Source organism: Aethalodelphis obliquidens, unplaced genomic scaffold, assembly GCF_003676395.1.
Source record: "Aethalodelphis obliquidens isolate GAN/ISIS:26980383/991018 unplaced genomic scaffold, ASM367639v1 scaffold7, whole genome shotgun sequence".
Lineage (NCBI taxonomy): Eukaryota > Metazoa > Chordata > Mammalia > Artiodactyla > Delphinidae > Aethalodelphis > Aethalodelphis obliquidens.
The window spans coordinates 5303913-5325179 of NW_020837951.1; the positions used below are offsets into that span (position 1 = coordinate 5303913).

Below are 21267 nucleotides of genomic sequence, written 5' to 3' on the forward strand. Positions count from 1 at the left end.
AGCGGCCCCCAACAGAGCAATCAGCTCACACCATGTCTCTGGAGTTTCACCACTGCAGCAGGAGAGGCCATAACTATGCACGTTGCACAGATGAGGAAACTGAGGCTCAGACCATGAGGTGACGAATGCTACGCGGCAGAGCTAGAATCTGAACCCCGTTCTCTCCTACTCCACGCAGACCCTGAGCTCCTAGACACTCCTCTACGGCCACCTGGTGTCTCCCCATAAGCTCTGCTCCACGCTCTGTCCCAAGTGGATGTTGAAGAACCTCTGGCCACTGCCAGTACCCATGGTACTGGGGACACAGGGCTTGGGAGGTCACAGAGCACTGTTTCCTTGCCTGGCCTCCCTGGGAGCTCAGGGTAGGCAGGTAATGCCCAGAACTTCCGGCAGGGGTGAGGCAGGCACCAGGCAGTCTTGGGACAAGGGACCACCCACGGCCCCAAGGGGATGTTGCCAACACTCCCTCCTCCACAAAGCCCTCTGATCCCAAGGGAAAGAGTGAAAGTCCTACAGGCCACTGTGGGACACAGGCTGCCGGGACACTGCCCCCCAGCCGGCTGCTGGCCTGAGGGTGGTCCAGCTCTGGCAGCTGGGGCCCGGATGTTCTCTGTCCTGAAGCCCCCTGACGGCAGACGCTGCAGCTCACCGCCATCCACCATCCGTGGAGAGGCCCTGCTCCCAGGCGGTTTGACCTGAATCAAGTGTGGGAGTGGCGAGGGAGGAGGAGAAGCAGAGGGGCCCCCACAGACACCCCCCATTTCCCCTTCACTCCTGAGCGCCAGCCTCCAGAGGGTGCAGACACCCTGCGTGTAGGCAGTTGCGCCCGTGCTCCCTTCCCAGACATCTTCACCTCTCCGAATGCCACCTAAACGTCCTTGAATTTTGGAAGCCCCTCGCCCCCTACCCCCATGGGCCACCACTCCCACGTGGAGCTGGCTTCCCACCCTAAATAGCTTTCAGATCCACACCTCTCCCATCCTACCACCAGCTCCTTCTCTCTCCTCTCATCTGCCCCCTGCGATGTCAAGGGTTGGGGTGTCTTAGAAATCTAACCCTGCCACTACCCTGGCCAAATCCTCAGCAGCTTCCCAGTGACTGCATAAACTTGGTCCACGGCCCCGACAATCTTCCGGCCATCTCCACGCCCCCTGTTCCAGCTGCAGAGCTGTTGCCTCGTTCGTCAAGCCTGGGTCTCGTCCATGCTGGCTCTTCTACCTGGGATGCTCGCCCCTCACATCTCCAGCCTCGCCGGGTCCCCATCTGCAGGGTGGTCCCCCTGACCTCCCACAGGGTCCCCATCTGCAGGGTGGACCCCTGACCTCCCGCAGGGCCCCCATCTGCAGGGTGGTCCCCCTGACAGCCAGCACACCCTGCCCTGGCTTCCTATCCTTGTTAATCTGGGGCGTGCGACATGATTACTGGGGACTGATCTGGTTCCTGTCTGCCTGGGGCGGGAACACATCTGTCTCCTCTCTCCTTTCCAAGAAGGAGCCTGATGAGGGAGTGTTTACATTGAAGACGTCATTTGTGCCTGGAGGGCCCAGTACCAAGTGGCCACGTGTGTACAGGATGGCCCCTGCTTTGTGGAGAGGCGAGATGCTTAAACTACAACGTGCACTGATTGAAGCTGGAGGAGTATGTAGGCCAGGGCCAGGGGTCCCGACGGAACAGCCCGACTCTCCTCACATGAGAAGGGTGTAGAAGTGCGGTGCCTCCCTCCTCGGTGACCTTTCTGGGTTACTGGCCGTGGGGCTGTGGAGTGGCCTGAACCATTCGTACTGTTTGGAGATGGCTCAAAGCCTTATTAAACATGCTTGGGGCTTCCCTGGTGGCGCAGTGGTTGAGAGCCCGCCTGCCGATGCAGGGGACGCGGGTTCGTGCCCCGGTCCGGGAAGATCCCACATGCCGCGGAGCGGCTGGGCCCGTGAGCCATGGCCGCTGAGCCTGCGCGTCCGGAGCCTGTGCTCTGCAACGGGAGAGGCCACAACAGTGAGAGGCCCGCGTACCACAAAAAACAAAAACAAAAAACAAAAAAAACATGCGGGCTTCCCTGGTGGCGCAGTGGTTAAGAGTCTGCCTGCCGATGCAGGGGACACGGGTTCGTGCCCCGGTCTGGGAAGATCCCACATGCCGCGGAGCGGCTGGGCCCGTGAGCCATGGCTGCTGAGCCTGCGCGTCCGGAGCCCGCAACAGGAGAGGCCACAACAGTGAGAGGCCTGCATACCGCAAAAAAAAAAAAAAAAAAAAAAAAAGACCAACATGCTTGGGTCCCCAGGAAGCCCTACTCTACCCAAGTTTACCGTAAGATTTGGGGAAGAATGGGGTTGATGGGCTCCATCAGTTATAAGCTCATGAGTGCTGAGGAAAGAAGCAAAGCTTTGAAAGCCTGGGGTCCCGCGCCTGCTTATGGTCACTGTTAACCAGCTTCATTTGTCCCACAGAACGGTGGTCCGACTGGAAATTTAAGCAGCTTCTACGTGTTAGACGAGAGTGTGGAACATTGCCCCACACGGGCACATGTGGCGTGAATGAATGTACTGTCAGATGCAAAAAAAAAGGAAGAAAGAAAAGAAAGGGGGACGGACCACCAGGCAGAGGGAACCACAGGTGCAAAGGGCTGGTGTGTCCCGCTGACGGCAGCGGAAACACAGCTGACGTGGGAAAAGCAGCAGGAACGGGGCTGGGAGGCGGGAGGCAGGCGGGTCACGGAGGCCTCAAACGCCGGGCCCGGGCACCAGGCTCCTGCTCTTCTCCCCCCTGCGGCACCAGAAGTGGTTTCTTTACCCTCCACGGTAGCCAGCGGGTGAGCCCACGTGGCAGCCACCCCGTCCAGCGTCCCGGCCGCTGCCCTGCTTCCCGCCTACCTGCCGCCCACAGAGAAGTCAGACACGGCGTAGTAGTAGGACTGCAGCACCTTGGGGTCCTTGAAGATGTCATCCCCAAACGTGTTGAGCCGGTCTAGGGAGATGAGGAACTCGGTGCTGGTGACCCAGTCCTGGCGGACAAGATGCAAGGGAAAGGGCTCCATCAGCAGGTTCCTGAGTGTCTGCCGGCTCCCCGGGGCATCTTCTGGGACACGGGGACACGCCAGACACAAACAAATTCCGAGAACACTGCAGAAATAAGGAGCCTGTGCTTTTGGGTCACACAAACCTGGATGCCCGGCCCCTTCCTAACTGTGAAACTTTGGGGAATTTGCTCAGTGTCTCAGAGCCTCCATTTCCCCATCTGTGAAATAGGACAAGGAATAATGTCGGCTCCAGGAGGGTGCTGGAGGAGGACGGCCAGTGTCAGCGGCGGGGCACGGAATCTGGCACGCGGTCGAGGTGCCGGAGCAGCCCATCTAAAACCGTGTCACGCAGGTTACCTGACTCCTCAGCGGGACCGCACCCCCACTCTAGAGGGCAGCTGAGGGAAGATGCGTCCCAGCGCCCTGGCGTGGGGTGGGCCCTGGGTTTACAGGCTTCTCACGTTCCAAGTATCAGGCTCCCACAGACAAGGCACCTGCCCCAGGTGACATCTGTTCCACCAGAACACAGCCCCAAGAGAACAAGGACTCAGGGCCCCTGGTTCTCGCTGCACCCCCAGCCCGGGCTCTGCCGGGTGCACGGCAGGCACTCGATAAATACCTGCTGGTGGCGGAATGAGAGTCTTCCCCCTGGAAGAGCTGGTGGGGGGTGGGGGAGAGCCCGCGTGAACGCTGACATTTTCATCTGCCTGCTGTTATAATCAGGGGTAGCTCAGGCTGAATGTTAATCAGCATTTTAATTCAGCCCAGCAGCTGCTGGTTTAGCAATCAGGCTCATCAGGACAGAAAATGAACTGGCGAAGTCTGACTTCTCACCCCAGCGTGACTCAGGCCAGCGGGTCTCTCCGATCCCCTTGGGCTCAGCAACTCTCGAGCCCGTGGCCTGGGGCCCAGAGTCTCTGCCTGAGGACGCTTCAGCCAGGGAGGGGTCCAGGACCAGAAAGCTTCAGAGGGGACCTCAGCGCTCAGCTGAGTTTGTAAACCTCCGGGGAGTCACTCCCTGAATCACTTCCCAAACGTCAGTGTGCATTCAGGGATCAGGTTAAAATGCAGCTTCTGATCAGAGGTGGGGCCTGAGACTCTGTATTTCCACACGTGCCCAGGTGGTACTGATGCTGCTGGTCGGTCCCTGAAGCAGCTGAGGAGCAAGGGGGCTAAGGCCCGGGGTGGGAACCCAGCAGAGCACAGCTGATGGTCTAAGAGTCTTTTCTTTCTGCAGAAAAAGTGCCCCTAGAGAACCCAAACCAGCTGATGTCCAAGCTGGAAGGTGCAGTAGCTGACGCGTATTGTGTGGTTATGGCTCAGGTCCTCACCATAACCCCACAGGGAGGTGTTATTCTTACCCATGCTTTACAGATGAGAAGACTGAGGATCAGTGAGGGTAAGTACTCTGCTTCCTCGTTGCACGGCTGGTGCACGCAGAGCTGGGATTCGGGTCTATCTGACCCCAGGGTCCCAGCTTTCGCTACTAGGTAGCCTGCCTTCCTGCATCTACTCCAACGCCCTCATCATACTAATGGAGCCCAGAGGGCAATGACCTGCCCAAGGTCTCGGCCTGCAGTGACCCCTCTTTGGGTTCCTGCATCTGCTTTGTAGCCTATGACCTGCTCCATCAGTCTTGAAGGCAATGGTGATAGGAACAGCATCAAAATCTCCCTGAGACACCAGCAAGGGAGCTGGGAGAGAGAAGGGGAATTTGTTCCCTTAGCCCAAACCGTACGGGTCACTCCCCGATGCCTTAGACGTAACTTTGGGGGCAAACCGGAGCCCCAGTACGCAGAGGCAAGGACCTCGTGCAACTTGCAATGGCCCAGCTAAAACTACAAGTGGGCTCTCGGGTTGACTCTGGACAGACGTGGGAGCCAGGACGCAGCGTTAACTGCAGAAGCGGCAGGCAGGAGCTTCGTCTCCAAGCAGCCCAGAGAGGGTCAGCCTTCTCCCCAAGGTCCCTGGCCCCCAGGGAGGACAGAGGGACCCAAGACACAGCAGCCGCATGGACACATCCCTCGTTACCCCACACCCCCAAGGCTCCACGTCCTTAGAGGAAGCGCCACCCTGGGGGTGCCCAGAGGGGAGAGAAGGGGAGGGGGCGGCTTGGCTTTTTTTGTCCTTCTCTGACCTTCTCTGTCCTTCTGCCTGGGGGCTGCAGGGGTCTCATTTCTGAAAAGGCTGTTTTCCCGTTAGGGAGAGCATCCAGGACATAAGTGGCAACGAGTCAGGGGGCCCCTCTGTCCAGATAGCACAGATGCAGGCAGAGCAGGTGCCCCGCCCTTGTGCTTGTCTTCAGATGCCCTTGGCCAATGTTTTCTAATCTACAGAGCTTGGAGCCCCATGGAGAAGAAATTGTCATTTTCAACAGAATCATGTGATGAGCACAGGTGAACTTTTTTTTTTTTTTTTGCGGTACCCGGGCCTCTCACTGTCGTGGCCTCTCCCATTGGGGAGTACAGGCTCCGGATGCGCAGGCTCAGCGGCCATGGCTCATGGGCCCAGCCGGTCCGCGGCATGTGGGATCTTCCCGGACGGGGGCACGAACCTGTGTCCCCTGCATCGGCAGGCGGACTCTCAACCACTGCGCCACCAGGGAAGCCCACAAGTGAACGTTTTTAATGAGATAAGCAGGGCCTGGGCGTCTGGAGATAAGACTTTGTGCCAGAAAGGATTAACCTTGCCTGAGAGAGTTCTGACCTTTGCCCCCCACTCCTGGGGGGTCACCTGCAAGCCCTCAGAATGTCCTCCTTGATAAGAGTAACTTTGTTCACCTGGGGCCCTGGGCCACCCCAGATGGTCAATGCTGACAATGTGATTTATGGGGAGGCCTTGGGCCACACAGAATCCGCCTGCTCTCTGGAGGGGCTGGAGATCAAGGTCAGACATAGGCTGTCCACCATGTGCATGTGGCTGGACCCCAAGGCACAGGGGAGCTTCCCTGGTTGGCAATGCACTTGTCACATGCAGTTGCTGGGAGAAATCAGCACTGTCCCCATGACCCCACTAGGAGAGGACACCCAGAAGCCCCATGCCTGGTCTCTCCTGGACCCGTCCCATGCACCTGTTCCCTTTGTTGGTTTCAGCCTGTATCCTTTCATTGTAATAAATCATCACCGTGAGTACAGCGGCTTTTCTGAGTTCTGTGAGTCCTTCCAGTGAATCACTGAAGCTGAGGGTGGCCTTGGGGACCTCAAGCCAGCTGACACCGTGTTTTCTTGTGCTGGACAGCCTGGGTGGGGCACAACCTCTTTCTGGGCCTCAGTGTTCCCTCCAGAAACAAACGGGATTCTAATCCCAGCCCCCTCATTATCCCAGACAGGCAAAGGAAATGCTCTGAATACGTCGAGGGAAGAAGATAGCAGTTTTTCTCGGCAGAGGTCTGTCAGAATGCAGAGAAGTGGACTAGAGGGCCGTCCAATGCCCCAAAACATCAAACAGACCACCACCTCCACAGATGAACCATCACGGACGCACAGAAACATGGACATGCGTGGGTGCTCATCCTGGGAGGGCCACAGAGCTGAGTAGACCCAGGTGGGCAGGATGGGGCCCTGTACGGATGCACACAGCCACAGCCTGCCACGCTCTCTGCCACAAGATGGGTGAGCTCACGAACTCTTATCTTCAAAGCGTGAATGAGCATCTCTTCTAGGACACGCACTGTGCTGGTCACTTTACAGTTGGCTGTCCAACGTGGCAGCTGCTGGCCCCATGTGGCTGTTTAAACTTCATTAAAATGAAAATTCAATTCCTCAGTCGTGCTAGTCACATTCCATGTGTTCTACAGACAGACACGTGGCTTGTGGCTACCATACCGGAGGGTGCTGCTAGGGATCATTTCTGTCGCTGCAGGAAGTTCTGCTGCGTAGCTCTGCCTGACAGCACAGATCCCAGGACTCTGTGACTCCAAACTCACGTTCTTCTCGTGTTTTCCCTCTAATCCCCGTCACAGCCCTTGGAGACACACAGGGCAGGCAACGCCATCCATCACAGAGCGGGGAAGCGGGGCTCCCAGCAGGGAGTTCTAGCAGAACCTCCAGCTAGGAGTCAGGACCCTCAGGGTCTGCGCTGGGCCCTTCCACCAACCCATGTGTGCCCTTGGGAAGTCCTTTCCCCACTCCGGGCCTCAGTTTCCACACCTGCCTAAGGAAGGGGTCAGCTGAGTTGGTGGCTGTCACAGGGCACCCTCTTCCATCTATTTCATTATCAGTCATCCACAAAAGATTCAGATACAACAAAAGCTTCTGTTGTTTCAAATCTGAAAACCACAGGAGGTCTCACAGTCCCCTGTGTCGTCCTGCCCTTTTAGACTTCCCTGGGGTCCCCTGGACCCGAGTGTCCAGCCCAGCCCCTGCCCCAACCCGGCCCCCGCCCAGCCCCACTCCTCTCTGACCTGCAACACGGGGCTGTCCTCAAAGTTGTAGGCACTGGGCCGGCCCTCCAGGGTGGAGAAGGCCACGTTGCCCCCGCTCAACGGGGAGATGTCACTGAACTCGGAGGTGCAGAAGGCCACGCGCTCGTCCTCGCCGGGGCGCAGGTACTGGCCCTCGGGCTTGCCGTAGGTCGTCTGGCAGGAGGCGCTGTAGTACTGGTAGGCCTCCCAGGGACCGCCGGCCCGGGTGCGCTTGTAGATGGCGAAGCTCTCAGGGCGGCTGGTGTGGAACTTCAGCCGCACGTAGGTGATCTCGTAAGCTTTCCCTGCAGGGGGAAGACATGGACCCATTTTACAGAAGGGAAGGGAGCGCCAGAATCCTGGTCCAGGGAGAGCAGAACGGCTGTGCTGCGTATACTATCTTGGATGGATCGTTAGAGGCTGCCTGGAGCACTGTGCTGGATGTGCCATGATTAATTAGTGATGCCTGTCAAGGACACAGGAGAGGACAATGCTGGCATGCTTCCCAAGTACTTGCCATCCCTTAACTAGGCCCGTTTGTCTCCCTGCACAGGAATCTGCAGAGTAACACCCCTGACAGGCAGCCATCTCTTTTTGCTCAACTATCTCCAGCAATGGGATGTTGCCACATCCTGAAGAAGCCTGCTCTACCATTAGAAAGTCATTTCTTTCACTACACTCCAATTAACCAAACCTTCCACCTGTGCGTTTTGGTCTCATTCCCTTCCAGTGATTTTAGACCCCTGGAGTCTGGAGACATGCCTGTTTCAAGCCCCCCCCAAATCCTAACACAACCCCCCCTGAACCCCTCTCTGTCTCCTGCTTCCATCTAACTTCTGTTTGATCCAAAGTTCTTAAGAGAAGTCTGTATCTGTTGGCCCCATGGTCTCATCTCCCGATTTAACCCTCAGTCCACTGCAGTGCAGCTTCTCTGGGTCACTCGATAGAAACTGCTCTTGCAACCAAGAGCCCCTTGTGGTCACAGCCAGGGGACCACGCCTTGCCTTACTTCCTGGGCCATAGATCATCGCTGTTACTTGGAAGCCCCCTCCCCAGGCCTCCGTGCAGCCCACACTCCTGGCCCTGCCTCCTGGGTCTTGCTCCTGGGCTGCTCCTTCCAGCCCACCCTGGGTCCCCTCCTCGGCCCCCTCTGCTCAATCCCCCCCCCCACAGTGGCCTCTCCATCGGCTTTAGTCCTGCTCCCCTCCCCAACCCTGCTGACATCAAGATGTGGGATCTTCAGGCCACACACTGCCCTCCTCTCTGCCCAGCTGCCACCTTTACGCCGCAGGAGCGCTCACAATGGCCCCAGATCCACCAGTTACTCAGAGCTGGGAGGCCAGGATGGGAAGGGGCATGCGGCTGGGGAGCAGGGAGGGTGGGGAGGACAGCCGCCTACATCCTCATCTGCCCCGACAGGTGTCAGCAAGTAATGCCTAAGAACAGAAAAACCGATGGACTAATGAACGAATGAATGACCGAGAGAGGGAGCCCTCCCATTCCCCAGAGCAGCACAGAACTTCTCTCCACCCCTTTCCCACATCTGCTTTCTTCCCTCTGGCTGTTCTGCCCTGGTCCCAGATACCCCAGGAGGCCTTTCCCACTGCTGCCACCTCTGTCACTGTCCACGGTCTCCCTTATGCACTGAGGAGAAGTCACTTCAATCCTCTGTTTAAACATCTCGGCCCTAAGTGAGAGCTAAGTCTATAAAACTCTTACAAGAAAATATAGGAGTAAATCTTCATGACCTGGGTTAGGCAAAGCCTTCTCAGACGTGACACCAAAAGCACAGCTGACAAAGGAAAAAAAACAGATGAATCGAACTTCATCAAAATCAAAAAATGTGTCCTTCTAAAGACACCACTGAGAAAAATGAAAAGCCAACCCACAGAATAGGAGAAAATATTTGCAAAGCGTTAAATCTGTTAAGGAATTTATCTAGAACATTTAAAGAATTCTTACAACTCAAAAATAAAAAGACAGATAACCCGGGAATTCCCTGGAGGTCCGGTGGTTAAGACTCGGCGCTTTCACTGCAGGGGGCACGGGTTCGATCCCCGGTCGGGGAACTAAGATCTCACAAGCTGTGCAGCACAGCCAAAAAAAAAAAAAAAAAAACCACAGATAACCCAATTTACAAATGGAAAACAGAAAAAAGGATCTACATAGGCATTTCTCCAAAAAAGATATATCAATGGTCAATGAGCACATGAGAAGATGCCCAACATCATTAGCCAGACCAAAACCACAATGAGATTCCACTTCACTCCCTTAAGATGGATAAAATAAAAGAGACAGACAAATATAAGTGTTGGCAAGGAGATGGAGAAATCGGAAGCCTCGTACACAGCTGGTGAAGATGTAAAATGGTGCAGTTGCTTCGGAAAGCAGTCTGGTGGTTTCTCAAAATGTTAAACACAGAGTTACCACATGACTCAGCAGTCTCACTCCCAGGCGTGTACCCAAGCGAAATGAAAACATACGTCCTCACAAAAACCTGGACACCCATGTTCAGAGCAGCAGTACTCATAAAATGCAAAGAATGGAAACAACTCAAATGTTCGTCCACAGATAAATGAATAAATAAAAGGTGGTATGTCATACAAAGGAATAGCAATTGGCAAGAAAAAGGAATAAAGTCCTGACACATGCTACAGTGTGGATGAACCTTGAAAATATTGTGATAAATAAAAGAAGCTAATCCCGAAGACTATATAATGTATGATTTCACCTATATTAAATGTCCTGAACAGGCAAATCCAGAAGGACGGAAAGTAGATTCGTGGTTTTCAGGGCCTGGGGTGTTGGGTGAATACTTGGCAGGGGGAGGTGACTGCTAACGGGCACAGGGTTTCTTTGGAGGTGATAAAAATGTTGAAAAATGGATTGTGGTGATAGGTATACAAGTCTATGAATAGTACTAAAAAGCACTGAATTGGTCCTCACATCCATGAGGGTGGCTATTATTTTTTAAAAAAACAGGTAACAGGGACTTCCCTGGTGGTCCAGTGGTTAAGACTCCACGCTCCCAATGCAGGGGCCCCGGGTTCAATCCGTGGTCGAGGAACTAGATCCCACATGCATGCCGCAACTAAGACGCGGCACAGCCAAAATAAGTAAATTAAATAAATAAATAAATATATTAAAAAAAATCAGATAACAGTAACAAGCATTGGTGAGGGTGTGGAAAAGTTGGAACCCCTGTGCACCGCTAGTAGGAGTGTAAAATGGTGCATTTGCTTTGGAAAACAGTTTGGCGGTTCCACAAAAAATTAAAAATAGACTTACCATATGATCCAGCAATTCCACTACTGAGTATAGACCCCAGAGTACTGAAAGCAGGGTCTTGAAGAGATATTTGGGCACACATGTTCATAGCAGCATTACACACAGTAGCCAAGACGTAGAAGCAACCCATGTGTCCATCAACAGATGACGAATAAACAAAATGTGGTCCAGGGACTTCCCTGGTGGCGCAGTGGTTAGGAATCCGCCTGCCAATGCAGGGGACACGGGTTCGAGCCCTGGTCCGGGAAGATCCCACATGGCGTGGAGCAACTAAGCCCGCGAGCCACAACTACTGAGCTTGCGCTCTAGAGCCCGCGAACCACAACTACTGAGCCCTCGTGCCACAACTAAAGAAAGCCCGCGCGCAGCAACGAAGACCCAACGCAGCCAAAACTAAATTAATGAATTAAAAAACAAAATGTGGTCCATGCACCCAGTGAAATAGTATTCAGCCTTAAAAAGGAAGGAAATTCTGACACATGCTACAACATGGATGAACCCTGAGGACATGATGTGAAGCAAATTAGGCCAGTCATCAAAAGACAAATACTATATGATTCCACCTATATGAAGCCCCTAGAGGAGTCGAATATATGGAGACAGAAAGTAGAATGGTGGGTAAGGGGAGAGAGTAATAGTATTTAATGGGGACAGAGTTTCAGTTTAGGAAGATGAAAAAATTCTGTGGGTGGATGGTAGTGAATATACAACAATAATACAACAGTGTGAATATACTTAACACCAGTGAACTGTACACTTAAAAATGGTTAAGGTAAAAAATTTTATGTTATGTGTATTTTACCACAATAAAAGAAAAAACTGCGGCAAAAGTATACATATTGGCCCCTTGGGAATGCAGTGTGGTGACACAGATGAAGGGCCATGAAAATATTCCTGGCCTTTGGTGAAAAAAAAAAAAAAAATCCCACTTCTGGGAATTCGAACAAGGCATAGGACCTAAATCAAGAAGTTCATCAAGGAATTTTTTTATAATAGGGAAAAAAGTGGAACCATAAGGATTCAGTAAATTGTAGGGATAAACTCACAGGATGATTGAAACCACGGAAGCAGCTGACAATGAGTTTATATTACGTGGGAAAGTGAAAATGTTGAATGAAAAAAAAAAGACAAAAGACCTTACGTTTAGAATCGTCAGATGATATTTAAAAATCCCTAAAGAACGAGCAGAAAAGAAAGACACCGAATGCATAAGCATGACTGTCCTCAGGGCAGAGGACTCAGTGACTTTTCTTCCCTTTTCAAGTGTTCTACATTTTCCCAATTTTTCCTCATGAAGTTTGTTCTAATTTAAAAACTGGAGAAAACACAAATTAAAAAAAAATTTAAAAAGCAACCGCCTTGCCATGTTCTGTTTTAAGATGCTTTTCAAAGTTACATTGCAGCACAGCCTGGCACTGTCACTCCAAGCCCCTTCAAAGAAAGCATGTGTTGCCAACGGAGCCGGTGTCTGGGGTGGCCGCTTCTGTTCTGAGCAGGCGTCAGACCTCGGAACCAGGTGAGGACTTGCCCCAGGTGCGCGTTCACGAAAGGATGCTGTGTGGAGGTCGCCGTGGGTCCACAGGCCCAGATTCCTCTGTAAACATCTAGCAGCCAGACACCTCTCAGGAGGGGAACTTGGAGCCACTTAAAAGGTAGCTGGCAGCTAGAAGTGTGATTGGAAAAAGGCGGCCACCGGGATTTCATGCAAATGAGCAACACCGCACACTAGGAAACATCGCGGCTTTTCCCTTTCCTTGCCAAGCCAGGTGCGAGAAGATGCAGGTACGTCACAGAGGCGCGGCAGGGACTTTCTGTTACAAGAGTTAACAGAAGGGCCAAGAGTTAATTAGAAGGGCTAAGGAAAAAAAAAAAAAAAAAGAAGGGCTAAGAAAGCAACTTAATCCCTGCTTTGCGATGAAAAGGTTTCTGCCACAGGCAACCCGAAGGCTGGGGAAGGAACTGGCCCTGAGATCTTCTGAACAGTGACAATTAAATTTGCAGCCTCAACCCAGACCCTTGCAAGCTCCAGGGGCCAATGAAGCTTCAGGGTGATTGAGACAGGTGTGCTCCCATCAAAAAAGCTGGGCCAAAACGTCATCCCCACCTGTTAACTGCGGAGTGACACTGCTTGGGACCACATGGATCTCAACTCCCAGCCACCCAATAGGCTGTTCCCTCTGCCTGGAACGCTGTTCCCTCTGCTCCTCACCTGGCTGGCTTCCATGCATCCCTGCTCATCCCACTGGTTTAGCAGACTGATCAAATGCCGCAGCCTGAGTCCTGTGTGGAACACCTTTCTCCCGCCTTCCCTGATGGCTACTCATCCCTGGAGCTGTGGGTATGGGTGCCTCACTGGTGCTCCCCAGCTGCCCCGAGCCTCTTCACCCTGTTCTGTAAAGACCTGCTCATCCCTCCCACTAGTCTCTGCCCTCCTTGGGACGGGGCAGTGAATCCTCAGAGCTGAGCACAGTGCCAGGTACACAGCAGGCGCTCCATAAATGCTTGCCAGATGAAGCATGATTTGTACCTTTAAGGAGGTTATAATCCAGTGAACAAGTTGAGACAGGCAGGCCTGACAACATGACTGAGGCTGTCACAGGGTTCTGCCAATCACGACCCCCCGAATGAGTCTGTTGAACAACAGCCAGCATTTAGTGAGCACCTACTATGCGCCAGGCACCTTGTTAAGTGCTCTATGCACACTCTATCTCAGAGACCCCCAAACAGTCCATAACCGTGCACGTCTTACTAACAAGGAACCCGAGGTTCAGGCAGGAGAAAGGGTCTCGCACAAGGTCACGTAGAAAACAGCTGAGTCTCTGCTCAACTACAGGCTTGTCTGCCCCCAGGTTGCCGAACCAGCCACCCCTCCATTCAATGCTCAGAGAGAAAGGGCTGCCCAGGAAGGAGGTGCCAGTGCCCATGAAAACTGCAGAGGTCACCCAAGCCAGCACCAGGAACACCAAGCCATGTCCTCTCCAGCCAGCTGGGACGTAAAGCCCAACAGGAATGACACCAGGGCGGCCATAAAAGCAGGCTGGCCCACATCCGGCACTGACCGAGCAGAACGAGCTCCGAAGGAGAGGCTTATTTTGGGAAAATGGAAACAAAACAAAGCCCTTTAATTGGAGCCATCTGGGGAGCAGTGGCCTGGGGATGGGGCTGCAGGGGACAGGGTGGGGAGCTGAGCGGAAATGCGTGGGCGAGGCTGCCCTGCCCACTGTGGGCATGAGAACCAGGTGGGGAGAGCTGCTCCCAGCCTGCAGGAGGCATCACAGCAGGGCTCCTCCGCCCTAGCATCTGGCCATCCACTGTTCTCGTCTTCCTCTCCCATCCTAGCTCTTGGCAATTTGGGGCTCGCTGAATCCCTGCGAAGAGCTGGGGAATCCCTGTGACCACAGTGCCAGACACCATGAGAGCCTGGCTGAATCAGAGCCAGGCCCACGACAGTTCCCTCAACTTTGGGCCAAGAGTCTAAACCCCAAATATGGATATCAAGGTTGTCAAGCCTATTGTCTAACCTGGGGAGAGTGAACAGATTTCGTCTGATTGATTATTGCCTAGGGCTTTGTGTTAAGAAGGATTCTGAGGTCCAGTCTGAATGGAGCCATGACTGACATGTACAAACTACAAGTCTGCCAAGAGAGGTGTCAGGGCATTTAAGACCATTGCCATCAATCAGGGAGCAGATGAGGGGCTGAGTGGGAATGATGGAGAGGAAGGCAAAGACAAGGAACATTCCAGAGAATGATCTAGTGATCTGGCGAATGCTGAAGTCAAAGGATGAGGAGGGAAGAACTGCAGCGGATTCCTGAGTTCCTTGCTTTGGTGCATGGAGAGACGAGGGGGAAGGAAGAAGGATGCCTTTACTTTTTAATTTTAAATATATACATATAACATAAAATTTACCATCTTAATCATTCTTAAGCATATGATCACTGGTATTAAGCACATTCACACTGTTGTGCAACCGTGGCCACCATCCATCTTCAGAACTTTTTCATCTTCCCAAACTGAAACTCCATACCCATTAAACACTAACTTCCCATTCTTTGCTCCCCCAGCCCCTGGCAACCACCATTCTACCTTCTGTCTCTATGAATGTGACTCGTTTAGGGACTCAGATCAGTGGAATCATAGAGTGTTTGTCCTGTGTCTGGCTTATCTCCCTGAGCATACTGTCTTCGAGGTTCATCCACGTAGCAGCATGTGTCAGAACCTCCTTCCTTCTGAAGGCTGAAAAATATGCCATTGTACGGCGGTGCCACATTTTGCGTATTCATTCATCAGTGGACACTTGGGTTGCTTCCACTCTTCAGTTATTGTGAACGATGCTGCTATGACTATCGTTTACACGGTGCACCTTTACTTTTGGACCCTAAGTTTGGGGCCCATGTGTGACATTCAACGGTCGGCTTTCAGGAGGATGCTTGAATGACCTGGTCAAGGGCTCAGGTGGGAGACTGGGCTGGAGGTGCACGTGGAGCCCCAAATGTCGACCATGATCCCAACAGGCAAAGCCAGGGGCATGAGATGGGGAGAGGGCACAGCTGGTGGCAGGGCTGGCGGGGAGATGAGAGAGAGCAGGGGAAGGGAGGCAGGTGAAGCGGCTGGAGCCCTGGGGTGCCCAGGTGCGGGGCAGGGCCAGGAGGAAGGGCGGGGCCACAGCTTAAGAGTCTGGGATGGATCTGGAAGGCTAGGGAGTTATTCATTCATGCGTTCATCCACTCATTCCTTGTTTCCAGGGAGGAAATACAGTGCAGCCATGATGTGCTGGGGTTCACATCCCCGCTCCACTGCTTAGCAGCTCTGTTGCCTTGGGCAAAAGACCTAACCTCCCTCCAGTGAAATGGGCAAGTGTCTTGAACACAGTGACTCCATTTCCCCATTTGCAAAATGGGCATCACAATAAAAGGGCTTCATGAGTAAATGCCTGCAAAGCACTTACCACAGTCCCCGGCACACGCATGACTAAATGCTGTCATTCCATCCATCCACCCAACCAACAGCACCACTGTGCAGGGGGCCCTGCCCTGGGCGCTGGGGTGCAGCTGTGAAAACAGGCATTCCCTCTGTAGCCTGGAGCCAGTGAGGGACACAAACAACTCACGCTTATGATCTAGACTGTGACGGGGGAAGGGTGAGGGGCTGCAAGAGCATACAGGCAGGCTCTCTGCCCAATCCTGGGGGCTGAGGGCTTCCTGTAGGAGGTGACCTCAAAGCCTAGTGGGGCAGATAGTGGCCTGTCCGCTGTTGCATCCCCAGGGCTTGGTACAGGGACTGGCACGCAGTAGGCACTAGGCTGTTCTGTTTATGAATGAGATACGGGTTATCCAGGAGAAGGCGGGAACAGGAAGTTTTGCCGGGCAGATGCAAGAGCAAAGGCAAAGACCAGGAGGACAGAGGCAGTCTCGGCCCATCCTCAGCCCTGCTGAAGCGCAGCTGGTGCAGCCAGAGCGGGAGGGGAGGGAGGGGAGATCTGGAGGCTGCCTGCATCCTTCCTGGGCTTTGGGACTTCCCACTCCTGCAACGGCTGGGTCCATCCTGAGCCCAGATGGGGGCGAGGCCAGCCAGGGCCAGCTGGGCCCAGGGCCATGGGGGGGCTGCTTCTGCGGTAGAGGCTAATCAGGGCCGCTGCCTTGACCCCTGACCTGACTGGGGCCCGGCATTCCAGCCAGAACCCCCAGGGAGAAGGAAGGAGGACTTGGCGCCCCGGCACTGGCCTCGTCCAATGCAAACACGGCCGCCCACTCGACAGGAAGACGCAGTGGAGTCAAAGCTCAGGAGACCCAGCCGGCGTCGGGCTCCACCGGGGCCGGCAGGTCCTTCTGACGTCCAGCTCCCACTGGGCCAGGCCCCGCTGTCCTCTGTCCCCTCCGCTCTGGCCATCCAGGCCGTGCAGGTCCAAGAACACACAGAGCGGCCTCCTGGCTCCCCTTGACCTGGGATGCCCTCCACTCTTTTGTCAACTCCCACCACCCTTCACATCTCCAAGAGGCCCGCTCACCCCGGGTGTGTCCCCTGAGCATAAATCTTCATCCACATCGTCCCCGGGGCCCAGCTCGTCTTCTGGATCCATGAAGATGGAGCAGATGCTGAATGGATGCAGGGAGAACTGGCCCTGCACACGGGCAGCCCCCAGCCGGGATCTGAGGCTGGAGAAACCTTCCCCTCGCTCAGGGGCTCAGAACTCACCTGCTCAGGGACTTAATGGTCTTTCCAGTAGCTTCTCAGGAATCCAAGAAAGTGTACAAGCAAGAAGGGAGACTCCCAAGGCCAGCCGAAAGCTGAGGCATAACCTGGACGTGTATCATCCCCAAACGCAGCGCACTGCGGGGAGGGTCCCAGGGTCTGCGGTGGGACCCTAGGCACTGATTTCATCCTCAGAGCCTCAGTTTCCCTGTCTATAAAAGAACAAACGGGGACTTCCCTGGTGGTCCAGTGGTTAAGACTCCACGCTCCCAATGCAGGGGGCACGGGTTCAATCCCTGGTCGCAGAACTAATATTCCACATGCCGCACGGCGTGGTCAAAGAAAAAGAACAAACGGTGCTGGGATGGGGTGCTGACTTGGTGGGGTCCCTAGCACGTGGTGAGGGCCCCCTGAATACTGTGTTACCCCTAATGGCCATCCACCTCCCACACACCCGCTACGAGGCTCCAGCCTGCTCACTTCCCGTGGCCTCCGTGGAGGGCTGGGAGCCACCAGACCCCGAGGCTGCCTTTCATCCCAGACAGGAAGGCTCAGCTTAGCGACAGGACTCAGGGATTTGGAACAGATGTCTGCGAGCTCGCAGGGGGCTGGGAAAGCAGCGACCTCCGTCCAGGGCTGACCGGCCCTCCCCCGGCCTCACCCCACTCCCTCCAGGAGACCGGGGCTAGAGCCGCTGCCCACTCCTCCCTCCAATGAGGTCAAGGAGAGAGGGGGCAGAACCAGCAGAGGCGGCCTGAGGGCTAGGAGAGGCTCCCGCCCACCCTGACTGAGGACCCACCCAGCCCCCACCGGTGATACCCTGATGGTCCCAGCACTCTTCCTCCCCTGATACTATGCGACCTGTGGCTCAGCGTGGAGAAAACCAAATTTGAACGGAACCAAACGTGGGCCGCGTCTGTCTGGGGCTGCTGTGGGTCCCCAGAACCCCTCCTGCATAAATGGGACCAGGGTCAGGATGTCTTTGGGGAGCCAGCTGGGAGAACATTTCTCAATCCCTTCGGAAGAGGCCACCCCAAGGGGAACCTCAGCCTGAACCGCTCTCAGCAGAGTCCTGCTGGTCACACACAAGGACTGTCCCCGCTCCTGTAAGCGCTTGGCTGACCTGAGCTCACAGGACCTGCACACTGCCCGAGAGGTGGCAACTCTCACCCCATTTCACAGGGAGGAAGCCGAGGCACGGGGAGGGGGTGGCGTCCGCCCAGTGAGTGGCTGTGCTGGGCTTGAGGGTAAAGCCTCTTCTGTGGCCTGAGGCAGGCAAAAGAGAGACCTGAGCTGGGCCCGGGGCACAGGACGGAGGAGGTGGGGGCCTCCTTCATTCATTCACTGTGCGGACCCTTCCAGAGCCCCTCCCACATGCCTGGTGTTGCACAACACGACGGGAAGAACAATGGTGTGTGTGTGTGTGTGTGTGTGTGTGTGTGTGTGTGTGTGTGTGTGTGTGTGTGTGTGTGTGTGTGTGTGTGGCGTAGGGCCTGGCACACACCAAGTGTAAACGGGAACTGCCCCAAATCCAAACACGTAGACCCTCCCCCGCCCGCTCCTGCCTCGTCTGTGCCTGGCCTGAGCCCCTCATCTGACCCAGGTTCCACCCACACAAGCAACACCGTCAGCCAATCCCGCATCCTCTGTCATGGAACAAACTGTCTCCCACAGACCCCATCCTATCCCAGATTCCTTCCCCTGTGGCCTTGGGGTCCTGCCAGGCCAGTCTAGCCAGCTCCCCCAACCTCTCTCCCCCCACTGGTTTCCTGTCGCACGCCTGGGTAGAGAGACCCGTCCGTCCCATCCCATCCCTCCCATCCCATCGACAAGCCCCACCTGGAAAGCCCCACAGGTCAATGGGTGGTAACAAGGCCTCAGAGCAACCGAGCTTCTTGGGGTGGCAGTGGGTACCAGCCTGCTCTTCTGAGAAGGCTCGGTGTCCCCCCTGCCACTTCAGTGCCATTCCCCAGCCCTCCCCAAGGCACTGTCACTCAGAGCTAGGAAAAGCCAACTCCACCGATGGGTGGAATTCACGTCAAGAAGCTTATGCTCTGATCTTGGATACACACGGATGTCAGTATCATTTAGCAGCTGTGTGTCTTTGGGCAAAAGACTTAACCTCTCTGAACCTCAATTTTCTCATCTGAAAAATAGGGATACATTCCCATAATTCCTTATCGAAACCGTTTGGCTCCGGATGTGGTTTAGAATTCAGAACTCTTCAGACTTTAGAGAGATGATGCAGTCCTTATGCCATGCATTGTGTTAACACCTCCAGCCGGGTCTGGGGCTAACAGCCATGTTCAAACATCTCAGGAACAGAATGTATGACTATTCACTCTAGGATCAACAAGGTCTATAAGTAGCCTCAGGTCAGGTTTAGCAGCCGAAATGAGTTATAAAAATACTTTGAGGGGCTTCCCCACTGGTCCAGCGGTTAAGACTCCATGCTCCCAGTGTGGGGGGCCTGGGTTCGATCCCTGGGCAGGGAACTAGATCCAGCATGCGTGCCTCAACTAAGAGCCCTTGTGCCACAGCTAAGACTCAGCGCAGCCAAATAAATAAATAAATATAAAAAAAAATACTTTGAGTTTTCAGAGCTTTGGGAGATTTTGAACCCACAGATAAGGGAGTGTGGACCAATGGAAACACTCCCTCCCTGAAAGGGCTACGGAGCCAGGGGTCGGGGGGGGAGGTGGTTATTCCCATTCCCTGAAATGCGGGAGGTGCCATGAGTGAAGTGCTGGGTCCGGACTCGGGATTGTGATTCCCGGGGACCTAAGGGCTCTTGCACCATGGCGTGGGGTTGGGTGGAAAGGCTTGGGCCCAGCAGAGAGGCCATGCCATCCGGTCCAGTTACCCAACAGCCGGGTGAAACTCGGCTCCTGCCCTGAGGGCAACCCTCTCGGTGATGAACACGCTGCCTCTGTCCCCAAGATCACCCCCAGGGACGGCACACAGCCCCAGGGATTCACTGAACCCCAGAAGTCAACCAGATGCCCCAAGATTAGGAGCCCCTGCCCCAGAAAGCCGACTAGTTCACCCCCTGGTGGGTCACCTCCCTTCTTTGCCCACAACAGCTCTGGGTCTAGGATGGACAATCATTACAGGGCATGGTCCTCGCACCCAGATCCGCTGCTCTGTAAAGGGCTCCCAGGAGGCTTCCCACCCCTCCCAGCCCCAAGAGACACTCATCAGTCTATCCTTCCAGATAGTGGGGGGCACAGGTCCCTTTCCTGAGGCCTCCCATATCTGGATCCTACAGCTAACCCAGGGCGCGCAGCCTCGAGCCCCCGATGGTGCGCACAGGGGACGAGGTGATGGCGGTGCCCTGAGCCCGCGCTTACCCAGGTTGAGAGTGATGTTGACCGAGGTGGGGTACTGCACCCCAAAGGCCATGGACGGGCTCTGCCACCAGGTGCTGTCGTCCTGGCTGTGGAAGTCGGTGAGGTAGGAGGCGTTGTGGTGGCGCTCGGGGTCGGCGGCGTCGCAGCGCTGGCACTGCGCCCCCGCTCCCTGAGCGCCCACGTGCGGACAGAAGTCCTCGGGCGGGCGGCCGCACGTGTGGGAGGCCTCGGCTAGCCGGCCGAACGCCGCGTTCTCGAACACGGGCAGGCAGCGCTGCGGGCGCCCCGCGTCGTCGTAACACGCGCCCATGCCCGCGCCGGCCGCCCGCGGCGCCAGGAGCGCCAGACCCAGCAGGAGCGCGGCCACCGCCGCCATGGTCAAGGGCACCGACGCCCTTGCGGTCCGGCCGTGCACACCCGGCTCCGCGCGCCCGCCTCGTCTCCCGCTCCGGTGGGCGCGGACCGCGCGCGGGGCCCCAGTACGCGCCTCCCCCGGCGGGCGGGACCCATGGCGGGAGGGAGGGACAGACGGCGGGCAGCGCCCCCCAACCTCCCGACCGCTCCGTCCCTGGGCGCTCACGCCCCCTGGTGGTCGTGCCCGGGAGTGCTCAGCTTGGGAGTCAGCCCCAGCTGCTTTGCCCTGGCTCTGCTGGGGGACCCTGGCTCTTTGACCCTCGGTGTCCTCGTCTGTAAAAAGGGATTGGTAATGATGTAGGTTCATTACCGTGCTTGTGAGGTTTCAATGGCTGTTCATGACATGGAAACTGCTCACTAGTGCCTTTCAAGTCCTGAAATAAAAGGGGGCATCAGGGTCTTTACCTGGTCTTTCCCGTTGCACGTCTCCTCCCAGCAATAAAGTCACCCTAGGGGTAGATCCTTAAGTTTCCACTGTTCCATTAACTCTGAAAAGTGCTTCTGCTGCTGGCTATTCTCTGCTCTCAAAGCAGAGATTCTAAGCTGACATTTGTGACCAAGGATACCTGGTCTCATCACAAACATCACCTCAGAGAGAGACCTTCCCT

At 55.2% G+C, this 21267-nt stretch overlaps 1 protein-coding gene across 1 annotated transcript in view; it reads right to left on the bottom strand.

The window, feature by feature from the left end:
* Window positions 1-20668, bottom strand: part of LAMC3 (laminin subunit gamma 3) — a 61240-nt gene extending 40572 nt beyond the window's left edge. The window contains exons 1-3 of the mRNA XM_027104515.1: window positions 20246-20668; window positions 7416-7720; window positions 2868-2998 (exon numbers count right to left, since the gene is read on the bottom strand). Of these exons, the coding sequence (XP_026960316.1) occupies window positions 2868-2998; window positions 7416-7720; window positions 20246-20621 (812 nt within the window). The 5' untranslated portion in view covers window positions 20622-20668. The remainder of the gene's footprint in view (window positions 1-2867; window positions 2999-7415; window positions 7721-20245) is intronic.
* Between the last annotated feature and the right edge of the window lie 599 nt (window positions 20669-21267).